General features: G+C 40.9%; 2 protein-coding genes across 4 annotated transcripts in view; one reads left to right on the top strand and one right to left on the bottom strand.

The window, feature by feature from the left end:
• Window positions 1–15,434, bottom strand: part of kdm6al (lysine (K)-specific demethylase 6A, like) — a 33,387-nt gene extending 17,953 nt beyond the window's left edge. The window contains exons 1-13 of one of the 3 annotated variants that reach the window (XM_051896462.1): window positions 15,009–15,434; window positions 14,832–14,895; window positions 7,650–7,758; window positions 7,508–7,557; window positions 7,012–7,070; window positions 6,574–6,694; window positions 5,888–5,942; window positions 5,193–5,227; window positions 4,786–4,879; window positions 4,118–4,244; window positions 3,937–4,035; window positions 666–885; window positions 215–349 (exon numbers count right to left, since the gene is read on the bottom strand). In XM_051896462.1, the coding sequence (XP_051752422.1) occupies window positions 215–349; window positions 666–885; window positions 3,937–4,035; window positions 4,118–4,244; window positions 4,786–4,879; window positions 5,193–5,227; window positions 5,888–5,942; window positions 6,574–6,694; window positions 7,012–7,070; window positions 7,508–7,557; window positions 7,650–7,758; window positions 14,832–14,895; window positions 15,009–15,169 (1,329 nt within the window). In that variant the 5' untranslated portion in view covers window positions 15,170–15,434. Of the gene's footprint in view, window positions 1–214; window positions 350–665; window positions 886–3,936; window positions 4,036–4,117; window positions 4,245–4,785; window positions 4,880–5,192; window positions 5,228–5,887; window positions 5,943–6,573; window positions 6,695–7,011; window positions 7,071–7,507; window positions 7,558–7,649; window positions 7,759–11,271; window positions 11,624–14,831; window positions 14,896–15,008 lie in introns of those variants that run through there. The other 2 variants (XM_051896463.1, XM_051896464.1) reach the window with 2 other exon arrangements.
• Window positions 15,435–15,986: 552 nt separating this feature from the next.
• Window positions 15,987–18,847, top strand: LOC127514080 (FUN14 domain-containing protein 1-like). Its single transcript, XM_051896465.1, has 5 exons — window positions 15,987–16,204; window positions 17,064–17,220; window positions 17,603–17,678; window positions 17,775–17,903; window positions 18,440–18,847. The coding sequence occupies exons 1-5, from the start codon at window positions 16,177–16,179 to the stop codon at window positions 18,515–18,517; spliced, it is 468 nt and encodes a 155-aa protein (XP_051752425.1). The 5' UTR covers window positions 15,987–16,176; the 3' UTR covers window positions 18,518–18,847.
• Window positions 18,848–19,054: the final 207 nt, after the last annotated feature.

Here is a 19,054-nt window from a genome sequence, read left to right as displayed (position 1 = left end):
GTTGAAAACACGCTTTCTGGAAATGTAGGAAATTAATCAAAGGATTCCCAAAATACTTCCAATCCCAACATTCAATTTGTGCAATCCAATCATTACTGTGCAACACTGATCAGATGAGCAGGAGCGTGGTTACACCCGATGAGCCGCGTGTGTGAGTGTGTGTGTGTGTGTGTGTGAGGGGCGTTTCTAAGGGTGTGTGTCTATCTGGTCTCACCTGCTGGCCTGTGCTCTGGACACCCTGTCTGGACGTTAGCTCTGCTGGGATTGGGAGGCTCCAGGCTTCCTCAATACTAGGAAGCATTTTACTTTTACTCTGTAGACTATTGTGTTGGAGGTTACAGAACTGAGCCTAGGACGAAAACGCGTGAAAAAGACATGTAAACAGCCATCTGAGGACGTGCGGCGGAACAGTTCAAACAGAGAGCAGTGCGGCGTGATGCCAATTCAGTCTAGTTTTAAAGGGTCAAGGTGGCCTCAGCAGTCAAAGTATTTCTAGCTCCAATGATCACTGGACTCACGCATACAAACGAAGAATGAAGGTGAAAGAAATCTGTGACACAAATTAACTGAACATATTCACAACAAATGCAACATGTATTGAGACTCACACAGACCCACCGTCACTGTAGCGCGGGTCACGGAGACTCGCTCAGCGTCGCTCTTACCTGCAGGTACTTGATGCGGGCCGCCAGCGCAGCGGTGTTGGTGCAGGCTTTGCTGCGCGTGGCATTGACGTAGCACTTGATGGCGTCCTGCGGCTGGTTGCAGGACTCGTAGAGCGTGCCCAGATCCATCCAGGCCGCAGCGTGACTGTGATCCAACTGCACGGCGCAGATGTATGCCTGCAACGCGTCCATGGGCTGATTCTGCTGCTGATACAGCACGCTACGAGAGCAAATGGCCAGCAGGTTAATTAACTCAAATAGGGCCGAATTCCCAAATTCCGTTTTATTTTTTCCCAAATTCCATTTTTTCCATTTTAATTTTTCTAAATTCCGTTTTTTTTCAGTTTTATTTTTTTTTGACTCCATTTTAGAGCCCTGCATGGACCACAAATCTAGGCCCTAGCCCAGCCCTGGCCCGAGACACTCAGGCCCTGCCCGGCCCGTGTCCAACAGCTTATCAGAATTTTCGGCCCAAACCCGACTTTATTTTATTTTTTATAAATCCTTCCCATAACACATCCTTTGTTGTAGCCATTAAAATGTTCAGTTTTGTTTTTAATTGCAAAGTAGTTGTAATCCTTTTCATTTCTTAAATTAAAGTTGTTTGTTAAATTAAAATGTATGTTTCTGAAAGTGACGACCGCAGCGGCCGACAATTAGTTAAGCACTGTCTTTAACTGTTCTGGATTCCATTTTAATGGTTTAATTACATATTAATAATCAAAAAGCATGTCTAATAAATTGAATTCTTAAAAACAACAAAATTTATTAATTAAAAAAAATATCTTTGATTTTTTTCCCCCCAGAAATTGTTCCATATTTTAATTTTTCCAGCAATCAAATGAACGCATACCATTTAATTTATCTTTTAATCATGAAATTAAACTTTGTCAAACAATGTGCTGCACAACAGCGCTTTACTGTTAAAATTAAAACATGGAAGAAAAACTGAGATTATTCCTTAAAAAGATAATTTATTATTAAATTTTTTTTTCTAAATTCTACTGTACAACATAAATATGTTTCTGTCAAGTTAAATAGAACTTTGATTTTGGTGGGTTGCTGAGAGCTTTGAGTTTCTTTGTGTTTATGACGATAGTTTTTCTAATGAAGCGGTTAAATGCTGATGAAGTGACTTTCAGAGCGGCTCTGGAGATGAATTTCGTGTTCATTTCCTCATATAGTGAGGCGACAGAGGATGAAAACATCGCGAGCGTCGCACGTGCTTCAGTGTGTGTGTGTGTGTGTGTGTGTGTGTGTGTGAGTGCGCGTGCGAGTGTGTGTGAGGTAAATGAAACCACGCTTCCGTATCATTCATTTCAGAGGCACACAGACATGCAGAATTCCTATTTAAATAGTGTATTTGCGGTTTAATATTCACGGACACTAGTCTATATTGCGATTTGATTTCAGTGTACTGACCTGCTTTTTATTCATTCATCAAAAAATTTGACAAATTCCGTGTTATATACCAAATTCAGTTTTTATGCCTGGATTCTGCGATTCCGTCCGTGTTTTCTGCATTGCAGAAATCATAGGGCCCTACTCAAACAAAACATCCTATACACATACAAGACCAATCAGATATATACGCAACAAAGCAGTGCAACCTGCAAGTGAAATTAGTTACGTGCCAATCAAAACATGTAGTTTACGGTCTTTATAATCCAACCAGACATGACAAGTCAAAGCTGCAGCTGAACATCTCAGGTCAGATCCTCACACACACACACACACACACACACACACAAAATAGAGCACATGAATCACATGATCTTCCAACTACAAACTGTTACCGTATACAGTTGAAATGTTGCTTTTAAAGGGTTAGTTCACCCAAAAATGAAAACTCTCATTAATTACTCACCCTCATGTCATTCCACACCCGTAAGACCTTCGTTCATCTTCAGAACGCAAATTACGATATTTTTGATGAAATCTGATGGCTCAGTGAGGCCTACATAGGGAGCAATGACATTTCCTCTCTCAAGATCCATTAATGTACTAAAAACATATTTAAATCAGTTCATTTGAGTACAGTGGTTCAATATTAATATTATAAAGCTTCGGAGCGTAATGAATCAGCGTGTCGAATCATGATTCAGATCGCTTGTCAAACCGCCAAACTGCTGAAATCACGTGACTTTGGCGCTCCGAACAGCTGATTCGACACACTGATTCATAACGCTCCGAAGCTTCCTGAAGCAGTGTTTTGAAATCGGCCATCACTAAATAATTCGTTATTTATAACACCAAAAATATTCTCGTCACTTTATAATATTAATATTGAACCACTGTACTCACATGAACTGATTTAAATATGTTTTTAGTACCTTTATGGATCTTGAGAGAGGAAATGTCATTGCTCCCTATGCAGGCCTCACTGAGCCATCGGATTTAATCAAAAATATCTCAATTTGTGCTCCGAAGATTAACGAAGGTCTTACAGGTGTGGAACGGCATGAGCGTGAGTAATAAATGACATAATTTTCATTTTTGGGTGAACTAACCCTTTAAAAACTGACATGAGGAAAAAAAGGACGAGTCAACGATAAGTGAGGAGTAGAGCTGAACGATTAACCGTAAAAAGATCGCGATCTTGATTCAAACACCCGCGCGATCTTATTTTATTAATGACAATGATTCGCCCGTGTCTTTTAAACCTTTGACAAAATCATTCAAATCTGTGTTTGTGCTGCCAGAGCGAGCAGTTTTGAACCACACAGTAGTTATTTCTGTTACAAATATTCAAATTATCACAGAAGTACTGAGATAAAGGTTGAAACGATAGCGATCAAAATAGAGCAAACCACCTTTTGAAATAAACTTGGTGCTTCAAATAATGGTTGTTTCAATTACATCTTTAGCCACTAGGGGGCGACAAGTGACTTAAATTTAATTGAATCAGTTTTTTGAATCAGTTCAAAAACACTGATTCATCCAGTAATGAAACAAGTATTTATTAATGAGTCATTGAATTCGTTCAAAACCATTTTTTAAAAATAATTCATTCAAACATTTTTCCAGCAATTAATATTTTGTCAGAACCTTTAGTAAATTACATGTTATTTTGTTTAGTTGTATATTCAGAATCGTGATTCTATTTGAAACAAACAAAACAAAACAAAAAAATATCATGATTCTCATTTTATCCAGAATCGTGCAGCTCTAGTGAGTCAATTCTACATCAACTATTCATGTAAGCGTCAGCAGATTAAGCAGCGATCGCTCATCCGCAGTTTGTAGTGCGGCGGTTCAGACAGATACGTACCCTATCGAGCACCACGTGTCTGCGCTGGCCTCGGATTTGTCTATGGACTGTCTGTATGAAATGAAGGCATCCTGGACCTTCCCAATACTGGAGTAGCACCTACAGAGAGCAAACAAAACCACGTCTGCAAAACTGCAAGCAAACGCACGCTTTACGTCTGTGTTCACGACATGTGACTGACCTGCCGAGGAAATACCAGGACTGGCCAGAGTTCGGATCGGCTTCCAGGGATTTCTGGAGACACTGTATAGCGTAGCTGTCCTTATTAGCTTTATCTCCCAGCTGCTCGACTGTATGATGCATCCAGCCTGAGAGAGAGAGATAGATAGAGATATAGAGATATAGAGATATAGAGAGATATAGAGAGAGAGAGAGAGAGAGAGAGAGAGAGAGAGAGAGAGAGAGAGAGAGAGAGAGAGAGAGAGAGAGAGAGAGAGAGAGAGAGAGAGAGAGAGAGAGAGAGAGAGAGAGATTTAAAATAAAATCACATACAGATGTAGATAACCTGGTGAAACAACAACACTAATCTGTGGTCTGGCGTCTATGACCACAGAAACAACTTAGACTCATTCCTCGAAACCGAGTGTTCAGTGATGCAGTGAAGGGTTTACAACAGAAAGTGAAGCACATGTTTTTGTTGAAGCAGTTTCAGTTTAAAAGCGTACAATGACCTTCTAGACTCACAGGTAAATGAACTTCTGGTTATGTGATGATTTTGCTCCAGATAAACAGCTTTAAGGACGAGAACTTTATTCAACTGTAACGTGGACGAGCTGAAATTATATTCTGTGGTGATTGACAACATGTCACAGACGTTAATGAGAATGCAGACGATTAACATGCTCTTACCCAGCTGTTGTAAGGTAGCAGCCTTCACCTGCGCAGGCAAATTCTCCGTCTGCAGGAGACTCTCATAGGCCTCTTTGGCTGCGCGGTATCTCTTCTGTGACACAACCAAAGCAGACAGTCACTAACCCTAACACAAAACTAACGCCTGCACTGAACCCGCTTTTGTTCTGAGGTCTATGTGACAAATCTTTTCTGTCATGTGATACTGTAGTGAACGTTCAGGAAGGAGGGAAGCCTCAGCAACACCACGGCAACCCCTCTCTCCTGTTGCTATAGTAACACGAGACGAATGTTCAGCTCTAACTTCCCCTCATAAAGCGCGAACATGATCTCATGCATTATCATCAATTACAAGGCAGTAGGTTTATGTGCGGTTAGTCAAAGATAGACATGAATGAAAGACTCACCTGAATCTCGTATAAATGCGCGATGTGAAACTGAACTACAAACACAAAACACAAAGACAAGAATTAGCAGCAAATTCAGAACAGCAGCTTTTCTATGTGAATGTTTCTGATGGAGGAGAAGATCCTGCACAGCTTCCTCTGTCCAGCAAATGACGCGTTTGGACGGAGGTGAGAGACGGCCCTTCACGAGCCTGACCGCAAGTGTGTGTGTGAGAGAGAATATCACTAACACTACGCCAGCAGGCGCTGGTATTGGTGCTTCCAAGGCAACGGTCACATACAACATGAATTGCAGAATAAAATGAAGTGACGATACTAACAGTAGGACTGCCGCTCTACACGCTGTAAAAAGAGCCGAGTGTTTCATTCAGAGTCAAGGGCAGCATTAAAAGTTAGTTTAAATAAGCTATTAACACATCAGAATGTGCGTCTGAGGGATATTTAGTTGTTTTCTAATGCAGAAGGTGAAAATAATGCAACAGTTCACTCTCTTCAAGAGGAATAATTCACGTCACACACACAAACACTGCACACACACACTCAACTTTAACACTTGACAGAGATTTGAGTATCAGTACTAGTGAGGAATGACTTAACCAACACCACTAATAATCTGTCACGTGCATCCTAAACTGATAACAGTCTCTGATCACGGTTTGTGCGCTCATGTGTGATGGAGAAGATGTGGTACTTACTCTCAGCTTTGGACAAAGTGCAGTGATTGGAGTCAATGAGCGCCAGCTGAAAGTGCTGCGGACACATAGGAGACAAAAACATCCGAGTGAGAGACCTCTCACACCTTCCTCTACTAGACTTAAACGATGGAGGGACTTTAGAGACCTCAGAAATAATGACTGTGTATACTGCAGTTAATTAACTCGAATCAAACCGTTTAAGCACAAACACACATCAGACATCCAGGAAACTGACATGAATCGAAGTGAAGGTGTTAAAGTCAACCAATAACAAATTACATTAAATATGAACACGATAAATAGAATATAGAATAAATAAAATGACAGAAAGAAACAGAAATCCATCAGTGAAATCCAAATGAACTTCAGGACTGTCCTATTGAGTGTTTCTGTAAAGATCAGGCCTCATGTCTGAAACTCAAAGGCTGTTCAGATTGACAGAAACTGTCCAGATGGAGCTTTATCTAAATGAGAAATTGTATTATAAAATATACATTGCAGTTGCCGTGTCAGAGATCACGTCACTGTGTTTGTGATTCATCACACTGATATTGAGTTACAGCCTGTAGAAGTTTTCATGTAAATCACAGAAGTTCACGAACACTACTGAGGAAAAAAAGAACGAGAAAACGACCACACGTACACTAAACGTTTTTTTTTAAACCAACGTGACACTTGCGTCATACCTTTAAGCTCGACTCATAGTCCGTGTTGACTTTGAACATCAGGCCGAGACGCAGATGAATCTCTTTAGCCCGAGAGAAGCCGGGGTCGATGTACAGCACCTCCTGAAACGCCTTGATCGCCCTGAGAGCAAACAAACAACAGCAATGAAAAACTCCTTCCTGAACAATCATGTCAACATGTGACTGTGGCAACCAACAAAAGATAAACTAAATAAGATAAAATCTACTGGTGGCAGGTAAACCCGTCTTTGCATGTGGCTTAAAACGCAAGGAGATGCGATCTCCCAGAATCAGCCCACATGGAGGGGCCTGAATATCGCCATGGAAACAGTCCATCCGCGCATCTGAGCTCATTCACCTCGTCACATGAGCGTCCAAAATGTCAATCAAAAATGATGCCTTCACACGTGCATCATGTCACGATGTGAAGATACTCACCACTGAAATGCATTGTAATGGAAGTAAACCATCCCGAGGCCGTACAAAAAGGCAGCATTCTAGAGGAAGAGAAGATTCAAGATTCAGTTCAACAACAACAATCAGATTCAACGAAATCCTGGATCAGTCAAAGTGAAAACCACCTGAAACACTCGATGAAAACCACACAGGAAGATTTCACTACAATTGTCAATCAACACACACTCTCTCACACACACTCACTCTCTCTCTCTCACATACTCTTTAATTAATTCATTAAATAACTCTAAATGCTAATAGTTTTTACTTTCCTATGATGTTAGGGTTAGCTGTACATTCACTTTCCATGAATGTACAGATAGTATATGCAAACTCTTTCCTCTAACACAGTAAAGTAAATGGTTCACAGGACCTGAGCGAGGTCCACATCAATGTCCTGATCTCACAATACGCTATAATCAAACACACACTGAAGGAACGCTGATGTTTTAATTCATCAGGCGGTTCAGAGACTCACCTTCCAGTAGTCTGATTGTAAACTGTAGTACCGCTGGTACGCCGATAATGCTGCAACACAAAAAGACGCGTGTTACGTGAAGCTCCTTGAGTTTGAGTCATGTTAGTCAATGGGTACGGAGCAGGTTAGGGATACTCCGCACCTTTCGGATACTCCTCCAGTAAGAGGTTGAAGTGACCCAGCTGGCAGAAGAACTCGGGATCCACCTTTCCTTCAGCTTTCTGGATGAGAGACTCATAGCAGCGAACGGCCTGTGTGAGGAAACACATTCAACCTTACCGCTTCACACACAGCAACTGATAAATAAAAACAAAGAATAAGGAATGGATAAAGAATTCTTATTTCAAATAAGAACTTCCAATGAATGATTAAACTTACTAATATAAATGTATGACTCATATAATAATAATAATGGCAAAAATGTAAGGACAGCAGTGTTACAGCCGGACTCAATGTGACACATCATCACAGCGATTCATGTAAACATTAATGTTTTAAGAGAACCCAAAAATTACATTTTACATAGAGCGGCACGATAAATCATTAAAAGATGGCGATCTCGATTCAAACACACACGCGATCTTATTCCTAAATGACAATGATCCGGCTCTGTCTATTAAACCTTTTACAAACACCGCGAACATTCAGATCTGCGTTCTGAGCCAGAGAGAGACGTTGTCATGTGTTTCACAAACAGTCTTTTCAATCACACAGTGGCTACGTTTACATGCACCCAAATAATCCATTTGTAATCGGATTGACGGCTCAATCGGATTGAAAAACGTTCATGTAAACACCTTAATCGATCCGATTGAGCTCGATCCGAATGAAATTTCGATCGGATTGGAAGGGGTGGTTTATTCCTTTTCTAATCGGATCCAACAGCAAAAAATTACCATGTAAACGCTTGAATCCGACTACTTTCAGAAGTCTCTGGGGCACATGCGCAGTGCAGTGTTGACACGCATTACGCAGCCCGCAAGTTCACTTTCACGTCTTTAGTTGTAAAGATGTTTGCCAACAGGCAGGGGCGTAGCTGTATCCCTCCATCATAATATTGGAAATATTTCCATTTTAAAACAAGAAGGGGAGCCAATGGATATCACACAAGCAGCAACGTGCAAACTCTGCGCAAGAGTTATGCCGGTGAAAAAGTCTCAACCTCGGTCAGTATTCACTACAGAAAGTGAAAGTAAAAAGTGACGGAGCTGTCTGACGCTGCATTAACACGGAGCATATTCTCTCAGACGAATTTCAACATAATATGCTAATAACGGTAGGCTATATAATTGTCTTAATTTATTCCATTATCTCTCTTGTGGCTGTACATATAGGCTAGTGAAACAAATGATAATAATAGTATTTCGTGTTAAACAGGTGGTTTTTTTTGAAAGTCGGTGCTTGAAGTAAAGCAGAGCTTAACTTTCACTGATGACTGCGGTGTTAGGAAATATTATAGCCTAATAATTTTAATTATAGGCCTATAATTCATTGTATAAATAGACCTAAAAAATTTTTTAAAACATTTTCAAAGATAGCTAATAGCCTAATCTTTTATTATCCTCACAGCACGTATAATATTTAATAATAAAAGAAGCCGAACCTAATAGTTATAATAATAGACTAGAAGAATGTAACAGGCCTACATTAATTGGAAATTTCTCTTGATATTGCCAATATTTGATGCTTTTGACCATCTCTGGCTATCGTCGATACATGATCATCGTCTGTTGACGCAACCCGGGTTACCGCAAGTGTGATTGATATGACGTCACACACAGAGCGCGTGCGCAAAAGTTTTAATCGGAATGTATATAAAACACATATAAACGGATATTTGAATCAGATTACAATGTTTAGAGTACATGTAAACAGATCTGCAATCGGATTCAATTCATTCAGATTGACGAAAATTGGTGCATGTAAACGTAGCCAGTATCATTATTTCTGTCTTAATTCAGATGAATCACTGAAGAACTGTGATAAATGTTTACAGAACTTCTAGTACGCTATTTTGATTAGCGATTCTCAATTTATCCAGAATCATGCAGCTCTAATTAGATGTATACATTCTTATCTGTAAACTACAGAAATTCACTAATATTTCACAAGACATCAATGAACCAGGATAACAAAAAGGCACTTTAAGCGTTCCAGCTGTTAGCCTTTCAACAGATCGCTAGTCTAGAGTTGACCGATGACATGTTTCATGGCGGCCTGTCAATCATTTTCAACCTCCAATAAAACAAACAAAAACCAACACAGGAAATGTTGTTTCTATTTCACTAAGAGAATGAAAATAACAATAATTAACCCGCTAAGACTTCCTTGTCACTCAAAAAGTTCCCAGAAGACATTTAGGACATGATGTGCTCTCGTCACGAACACAATAACCTGGACGTGTTTGAGACGGCCGAATCAGAGCAACTCACACAACCGTCACTCCTAACCAATAACTCTACACATGAAGAGATAACTGAATGTCAAAAGAAGTAAGATTCACTGAACTGGCAGGTGTTTGGTTGTTTCCTGAGACGCAGGACTTTATACACTCAACATCCATGAAGAACAGACAGAACGAGATCTAGTTAACAGGTTTTACATCTGGACCTTTACAAACGCACATGACCGCTCTGACAGCATTAACACATGAAAACAGCTGATGTCATTGACTGGTTGGGGTCGTTTTACCATCATAAACGAGATCAACAAAACTACTGAACGACAAACACTTACTTTACACAATATTTAATTTACTGGGAGGAAAAAAGACCAACAAATCTGTTTCCATATTTTGCCAGTGACACGGGTTACAGGTTATATTTGTGTTAATCAGACATTGTGCTCAGCGGATGCTTATGATCTCAAAAACAGCCAAATTGATTATCAGTCCATCACAAATGGGGAGAATGTGCAGATTACAGCAACAGTAATTACTATAAACACTAGCATTTCAATTAGTCTGACTAATGCACAAGGAATGAGATAACACCTGCATTCTGTTAACTAGGTTAAAACGAGCCACCGGTGGGTAAAAGACACGGTTCCAGCCTCTGGACTGTTACTTTCCACTCACACGCTGAAGACGTTAAAGCATTAGTTCACACAAAAACGATCATTCTATCATCATCATTTACTAGCCGTCATGTCGTTCAAACCTGTGATTTTCTTTTTCAGCAGAACACAGATGGAGATATTCTGAAGTAAACCAAACAACATTGGACTCCTTTGACTTTCATTATGTGGACAAAAACACAGATTCTTCAAAACATGCTCCTTTGTGTTCCACAGAAAAACGAACGAAAGTCAGAGGTTTGGAAGGACATGAGGGAGATTGAATGATGACAGAATGATCATTTTGAGCGATCTGTCCCTTTAAAATAGTGAATTATTTACATGATTCATGTAATTCTGAATGTGACGATACAAACGGTTTGCATTTTTTTACATATTAGACATGAACAAGAGTGAATGTGTGCATATTTATAAAAAAAAAAAAAAAAGTTATTTGCAAACAGTTTAAATTGATCACTTCATAACTACAATAGACCTGTAACTTTTACCATTATTATTTCTTTTTTGTTATTCCCTTAAATCCCTTGTAATCCTTTAATTATTTAACTCTTTTAAATAAAAAGACCAATAACACACACAAAAACCCCCCTTTGGTCCCCCCCAATGTTCAAGACACAGTTACGGCGTTGCATCATGTTTGGCACAGGCACAATGTCTCGCTACAACACCAGATAGAAAACTGCTTTTACCTACAAATGCACGTTCAAACCACTGCAGACCCCGACGACACAGCGAGCCGCTTCAGTCAGTGAGGCTCTCCAGAGGTCAGATGGCCAAGCCGCGTTACATTCTCAAGACACTTTCCATGTCACAGCAGTAATGAGAGAAACGTGCAATATGACGCAGGTCACGTGTGTTCAAGCGTTTCATACGGCAGCGTGACGGCTGTTACTTTGGTGTGTGGACTGAGGTTGTGTTCAGCACAGATACGGCAGGCCGTCACTCTGCAACTCGCTGATCCAACATTCCCCACAAGTCACCAGCTGACCTCAGGTTGGTTTGGCAGGACATTAGTAGTCTATGAGCCGGTTGACCACAAGAAAATTGTTGTGCGCACACACACACACACACACACACACATCTAAAGCAACCAGAGCAGAGTACCATCAACAAAACATCACAACAACAGAAGAGAACGTCACATATGAAACAATGGTATAAAGCATGCACGAGAGTCAGGTACACAACCAAAATATAGCCTAGATCATGAAAATGCAAAAAAGACACTGTCACTCCCAGAAACATTTAATGAGCTCAAAAGCTGACGTTTGTTATACTTTGGTGAGCTCATTAAATGTTTTTAAGAGCAACAGTGTGTCAATGTTTTTGAAGAACCGCATAGAAACAATAAATACACCTGACAATGGTGAGAGGAACAAACGAGTCAAGAATTATTCAGAGGGAGTCATTTATCACATCTCAACAATCACAGGGAATTAGACCCTATTCACATCTTTTATTTATTTATTTTTTAAATGGAGAGTCTGAGCATGAAAATGGCTTACTTCATGCATTCAGCTCCAACATAATTAACCCCAGAACACTAACTCTCTGTACATGCAGCCTACAGTAAATCTGCATAATAAAGAAATAGGGCAGTGTATTTGTGTAACGTCTCAGAGAGAAACAGCACCGCAACACACAAGAAGACACGAAGCAAATCAGCAGTCACTCGATGACATTTCTTGCGATGACACACTTCTCAACATGATTTCACCTTCAAACCCAGAGCTGTTCAGACTGAGTCTGTTTCTGTTGAAATTTCTCTTCTCCCGTGCTGATCTAACTCATTTTCTAACCCAAACACACAGATTCTATACTCCTCAACACATGACAGCATCACTGCATTTCTCTCGCTCTGTTTGTCGAGCAGCGCCATCTGTTGTACAGGAGTGAATTCTTCATTCAGCCCAATGAACGTGTCAATCTCGCTGTAAACAGACTTTTCAGATGCCATGATTCACTCACAGGTCTTTAGTTTGAGCTCTTCGAGGTTTTACCTTATTCTCTAGCCCTGACACAGAAACAAACAAGTCAAAAGTGACATCTCAATTTAATGTAACATATGGACTGTGACTGAATAAATAACATCTCAAGCCAAAGACTGTCCACATGCAATCCTCCATGAACCGCAGATCCTAACATTATATCTGAGAGCCATGAACATCTGAACATGGCATTTCTAAAGTCATGCATGTGTGAGGCTTGATCACTGTGGAAATTTCAAACAATAAACTGGTTTACTGATTAGCCATCGACTTCATTGAGACGCTGAAAGACAATAAAAGACATTGAGTCAAAAGCTCATTAATCTGGAAACGCATTACAGGGTCAATTCTGATCAAGAGATGCAACAAGTCTGTTAAAATAAGAAACAGCCTGTTTCTTCCCAACAGCAGCAACATATAATGTGCATCATGCATACGTCATCTTCATCTGGACGACATTTTAGTAATCTACAGATCAACTGTGTATATTTCACTCAACATGGTTTAACACATTTAGACAAACAACCCAGACAAATACTATATGTAACAGTACATTAAAGGGCACAGATAGAACAACGCAATGGTGGAGAAGTCTAGATGAGAAAGTGGCAACAACACAAAACACCTTCAATCCTGCTGATGATGATGATGATGGGTGATCGACCCACATGAGGTGTTTGCTAAAGGGTTAGTTCACCCAAAAACAATCATTCTGTCATCATTTACTCGCACTAATGTGCTTCCAAACCGCTCTGTGGAACACAAAAGATGAAAATTTGAAGAATGTTTAAACTCTTATCTACAGATTTTTCAAAATATCTTTTCTTTTCCACTGAAGAACGAAGGAGAATCACAGAATGACCATTTTTGGGTGAACTGTCCCTTTAATCGTGTTAAAGCCTGTTCACACAAAGGACGATAACTATAACAATAAAGAAAAAGTTTTAAAAATCGCTCTAAACGTAAAAGAATAGAGTCTAATCAGCCAATCAGAATCCATCCTGCTTTAAAGAGCTTGTGCATTTAAAGCTACGGAATACATAACTTCAGCGCATGTTTATAAAAAAACAGCAACATTATTGTGTGTTGGGGTGGAATATAGTTATCTTTATAGTTACGGTTCTTGGTGGGAACGGGCCTTTAATGCGGATACCAATTCCACAGGTCAGGGCGCTATATAACCCTACATAGTAATGCATATAAACGTGATATTAATGATGACAGGAGAACATCAGCAGATCCATCCGCATGTCTATCTATACACTATTTATGATGAACGTAAAAGAAGACAGAAAGTATCTTTGATGACATCAATACAAGAGTGAAGATGCAGTGGATCATTCACACGCAGTATCTGGAGCTCTAGACTGAAGTCCATCATCACATGACAGCAGGTTTCTGACTGGAGTCCTCATGCAGACTCAGTCTTTGTTCACTCTCTAGTGTTCACTACAGCTGGACTGCACAACACAGGGAGGTGTTCTCACACGAGGCCAGTTACCCACAAGCCTTCACGATGCTCAGAATCGCAGGCAGCAGGGCTCAGCTGTAGCTGCTCGAGTGCTGCACATTCTGCAGCGTTATTCGCGTCTCTTTCTGCATTATAACGCGCTCTCACCCCTCCCCACCCCGCCATCTTGGGCCGACCCGAGCAGCCATTACCACCGCACACAAATCAACGTAAAACTGAGCCCGATTCTTCCTCTGCGTGACAGAAGCGTGTAATAAACGCCACTCGCGCGATCAACTCAGAATCACTGACGGAAATAAAGCCCGAGCGCGTCTTATGAACTCGCGTTGAAATCACACGTCCAGTGATTTCAACTACACTCAACGACCTCAGTTTGAGTGACACCTGCATTCTGCCCAGTTGACAAACGAGTTACAGAATAAACACAAACACAGCTAGGGGTGCGCTCCTGAACGCGTCGCATTAACCTGCGTTGAAGCAGTGAAACGAGGAGACGCGTCTGAACGCCTGAGCTGCTGCCGAGTTCATAAAGTTCTCCATATGGTGGTTTCAATCACAGAAGGCAGATACGCGGCTAAAGGCTCGCAGAGCTCCAACGGAGCGCGTTAACGGAACGGTTAGCCGCGCAGCTCTGATAGAAAATACGGACACCGCCGCGTCGCCGCTCGCGCAGCGCTCACACCCAGACCGCGCCGATCGCGGGAAACCGTGTCACTCGCTGTCATTTTGCACTATGTGTGTGTGTGTGTTGTGAGGCGTGCGATGCGTTGATTTCAACGCGCGTCTTTACCTTGACGAGCAGGGCCTTCATGCTGGCGCCATCTTCATGAAGCCGCTGATATCCGAACAGAGAGCTGCGAACGAGACACAAACACAGGGCTCGGGATCAACTCGCTTCCGAACACACATCTCACACCCAGAAACAATCAAAAGACGCTCGCGGGCTCCGTTAAGCGGCGGTTCAGACCTGTCGATGCGGGCTAGAGTGTCGCTCTCCTGCGCGCTCAGCCGCGGTGATTCCTCCTCGGGTTCACTCGCTTTTCCCGCCGCCATTTTCTTCTCCTCATCACCAGCAGCGCTGAGGCGTCGAGCAGCGGCGACGGCGAGCGACACTCGGCACGATTTCATGGAATCGCACCGAGAGAAGGCGAGTTCCGTTCGTCCAAAAGCCACAATAAACGGAAACTTTTTTCCAGTAAAACGCGCTTCGGTTTCTAAAGCCCCTTACGAAGTGAGTTGCTCGTCTTCTCACATTGTTTTGTAGGAATAAACTGTGTGATGCGGCGGGTCAATGTTTATACGTGACTTGCGGCCCGTGCACACTTTAAAAACGCGGAACGTATTAAAACAATCTGAAAGTTGTGTCCGCCACCAGATTAAAGTTGTTGTAATTGTGTCACACAGGCGAACCCACGCCGTCGTCGTCGCCACGCCCTCCCGGGCTCAACAGCCAATCGCTGCCGAGAACTCGAGCGCGTCACTGGCCTTGTCCCAAAATGTTTTGGTTCTTCAATCCTTTAGGTAATTTTGTTTCCTGTAACGATCGTTTGAATGTGCGACTCGAAGCAAAGCCTTCAGCGTTTCACGCGGTGTATCAAAAAGTGCCGTAGCGCAAAGCATTTCCCCAAAAACACTGGACAGAACGGCTAATTTGCGTTGTTATGAAATGCAAATAGAGAGGTGTGGTTTTCATAAAATGGGGAAATTGGAGTGACAGTTGTACAGCTAAGGGTTAAAGCTTAGGCCGCTGTGGCTCAATCCTATTTTTATTTCCTCTAATGTTCACAGAAAATTTGGAGAAAAATCTCATATTTAGAAAACTGTTACAGAGATGTACTGCATTCTTTAGCACAAACCAACGCAGTCGTTTATTTAGTGCTGCTGGTTTACTATGAAATGCACTAAATGCATAAAACATGAGAATAAAATGAAATGTAGTAATACAAACTCATCTGTAGCTTGTGTTCAGAACGACCACTTTAAGGAAATGCGTGTCTTGTTATCGATATGAAAACGCAGTATTTATAACCGGACATACTGTATAATGTTTGAAACATTGACGTGGCTGTAGGCGGCGCGCACGCACGCACAGCTGTCAACATCACCTGACGCCATGACGTCACACATTACCCAAAATGGCGGAACAACAACAACACACAGAAGGTGAGTGAGCCTGCTGTCACATATATGATAATCGAGTCTTTAGTGGCCGTCTTTACACTCTAAAATCAACAGCACCATGAAGACGGCGTGTCTCATACAGAGCCCATGACATGCAAACAAAAACAAGGGCTGAGAATGAGCTCGTTTCAGTGTGTCCTTCTAGTCCTATTGGGTAAATCTCATTAAAAAAAAGTCTAGGTCACATTTCACCTAAATCAAATCATGTATCGTGAGTTTTTATATACTACAAAAAATATTTTCTTTTTGTCTTTTTCTCTTGCTTTCCAGTAAAATATTTTAAAAGTTCTTAAATCAAGAAACATTTACTTGAGATGCAAAATGACTTTATATCTTAAGTCTTGTTTTCTGAGAAATGTTTGTGCTTAAAACATGAAGAAATATATTCCAGTGGGGTCAGAAAAATAATCTTGTTTTCCCTTTGAATTAAGATTATTTTTCTGACCCCATTGGTAGATATTGTTGTTTTAAGCACAAACTCACTTCATTGTGATGATTTGTTTCAGAAAATAAGACTTAATATCTTCAGTCATTTCGCTTCTCCAGTAAATGTATCTTGATTTAAGAATGTTTAGATATTTGTGCTGGAAAACAAGACAGAAACACTGAGAAACAAAATATTTTTTTGCAGTACAAGGCTGATATTTTAGTCTCGGAGTAATCATAACAACCAGCAAAATAGAGTTAAATGAATTCATGTGTGATGGCATGTGGTTACAAGGTTTACTGATAGTTGTATAGATATAATACTGCAGCCTGCTTTAGATGAGTAATATCATCAGACGCTTTACTGGCCTGTCCATATTGGAGGCTTGACCTGCTGTTCATGTGTTCTGTTCAGGACAGGCCGATGAAGACGAGGCTTATGAGATGGTGGATCTCACCACATACGCACGGAGTCACCAGTGGTGGAGCACCGTGTTTGGGAACAACTCCGGGCCGATCGTGGAGAAATACTCGGTGGCCACTCAGATTATGATGGGTGGAGTCACGGGCTGGTGGGTTCATTTCCTTTAGTGTATATTGTTGCTGTTTGATCATGAACAAGCTCTGCAAAGCACAAAGACCCTCCAGCAGCAGTTCTTCTCTATATCAGTGTCAGTGTTTCTGAAACACCTCCATTGTAGTCTTGAGTTTTCTTCACAATATTCCTCATTTAAATAATTCAAACGCAGAATAAAGGGGCGGGGCCTGGTTGAGTTAGTAGTGTGTGGAAACTCGTGGTAAGGGGCGGGACATTTCAAATATGGGAAAAATGTGTTTTTGAACATTCAAGCATGAATACTTTGTAAAAGGGCATAATAGGTCATCTTTAAATACTGGTATTTTTCATTGTTGGCATATCAAAATGGTTTTCCTTTCTTCTCTGTTCATCCGCAGGTGTGCGGGATACCTGTTTCAGCGGGTGGGAAAGATCGCCGCTACGGCCGTTGGAGGAGGATTTCTGTTGTTACAGGCAATAACCAAGAGCTGCGCACTACAATATACCGGTCTCCGTTCCTTCATCATGTTATAAATGTGACTAATGCTTGAAAGGGGTTTTGTCTTGCAGATAGCCAATCACAGTGGCTACGTCCAAGTTGACTGGAAGAAAGTGGAGAAAGATGTTAACAAAGCAAAGAGACGCCTGAAGAAAAAAGCCAATAAAGCCGCACCTGAGATCAACACGTTTATTGAGGAGGTGAAGACGCTTAACTTAATAGTATGAATGAAATCAATACGATAACCCATGTCTTGTGCACATGTGAGCTTCAGATAACAGACATTCATTAATTAAATTAAATCTAGGACTTTATCTGCTGGTTTCACAGACTAGACTTAAGCCTAGTCCCAGACTAAAATGCATGTTTGAGCTGTTTTAACTGAAAGCAGCATATCTTAAAATATGTGTCAGTGTCACTGTTTTGTCTCAAGATGAACATCAGTCATGTTTTTTTTCTAAGGTACATTCATAAAAGCTACTTAAATGTCCTAATTGAACTAAAGCCTAATCCTGGCTTAATCTAAGCCCTGTCTGTGAAACCAGCCTACAATGATTTTTTCTTTTGCTTCAGCAGTTCCTTAGAGGAAATCATTATCAGTGTTTTTTATAATTTAGTTCAACACAAAATTAATTTTGCACAACAGATCCATGTTCTCTGAATCTCTTTTCCACGTGTAGCAGTGCCCTCTTTTGGTTATGAATAGTTATGCCACATAAACCTCCATGTTTTTCAGGCTTCTGAATTTGTGAAGAAAAACATTGTCGTTTCCAGTGGATTTGTTGGTGGCTTCTTGCTTGGCCTCGCCTCTTGAGTTGAAACACGTTTCCTGTGATGCTGTGAAGAGTGCCGTCCCATCATGCACCTCATGTTAGGCTGGTGCCGCTGTTCGCTCTTTTAACCAGTCAGTACTTGGTGGCTTCTTCATTCACTTAGTATGTGTGAGTTTGATGATATGGAGGTGAAAGTGAGCTTATTCTTTGCTATTTATTTTGCTGAAAATTACTGTTCTCAGCTCATTCTTGTACAGGTTTTGTAATTTTGTTCCTGAAGTTACTGTTGCATTTTCATGGCCTTTGTTTGTTAATTTATGTTTCTTTATGGGGACTGTTTACATTGTAAATAAAAATGACTCCTGATTCAACTTTGTGACATTTTGATATTTTTGTTGTTTAAGTTCAACAGTGTTTTATGATGGAATAGCTGGTAATTTGTTCACATATTGCTTACCTAATTTTCCATTGGTCTTTGGATTGGTCTAGGGTCAGAGGTCATTGGAGGCTCAACCCAGAGTCACAACCAATCCTCAGCTGGAATTAAAAATAATATATACATTTATCCATTCAGTGCA

The sequence above is a fragment of the Ctenopharyngodon idella genome, chromosome 6, assembly GCF_019924925.1.
Source record: "Ctenopharyngodon idella isolate HZGC_01 chromosome 6, HZGC01, whole genome shotgun sequence".
In the NCBI taxonomy this organism is placed as follows: Eukaryota; Metazoa; Chordata; class Actinopteri; order Cypriniformes; family Xenocyprididae; genus Ctenopharyngodon; species Ctenopharyngodon idella.
Note: the sequence above shows the minus strand (reverse complement) of the source record. Positions and strands in the feature narration are given on the sequence as shown.

Excerpts from the sequence above, each read along its gene's own strand:
- LOC127514080 (XM_051896465.1), top strand. The coding sequence starts at position 16,177 with ATGGCGGAACAACAACAACACACAGAAG. Across the intron at positions 17,221-17,602 it reads ATGGGTGGAGTCACGGGCTG|GTGTGCGGGATACCTGTTTC; the intron begins GTGGGTTCATTT and ends GTTCATCCGCAG. Across the intron at positions 17,679-17,774 it reads GAGGATTTCTGTTGTTACAG|ATAGCCAATCACAGTGGCTA; the intron begins GCAATAACCAAG and ends TTTGTCTTGCAG.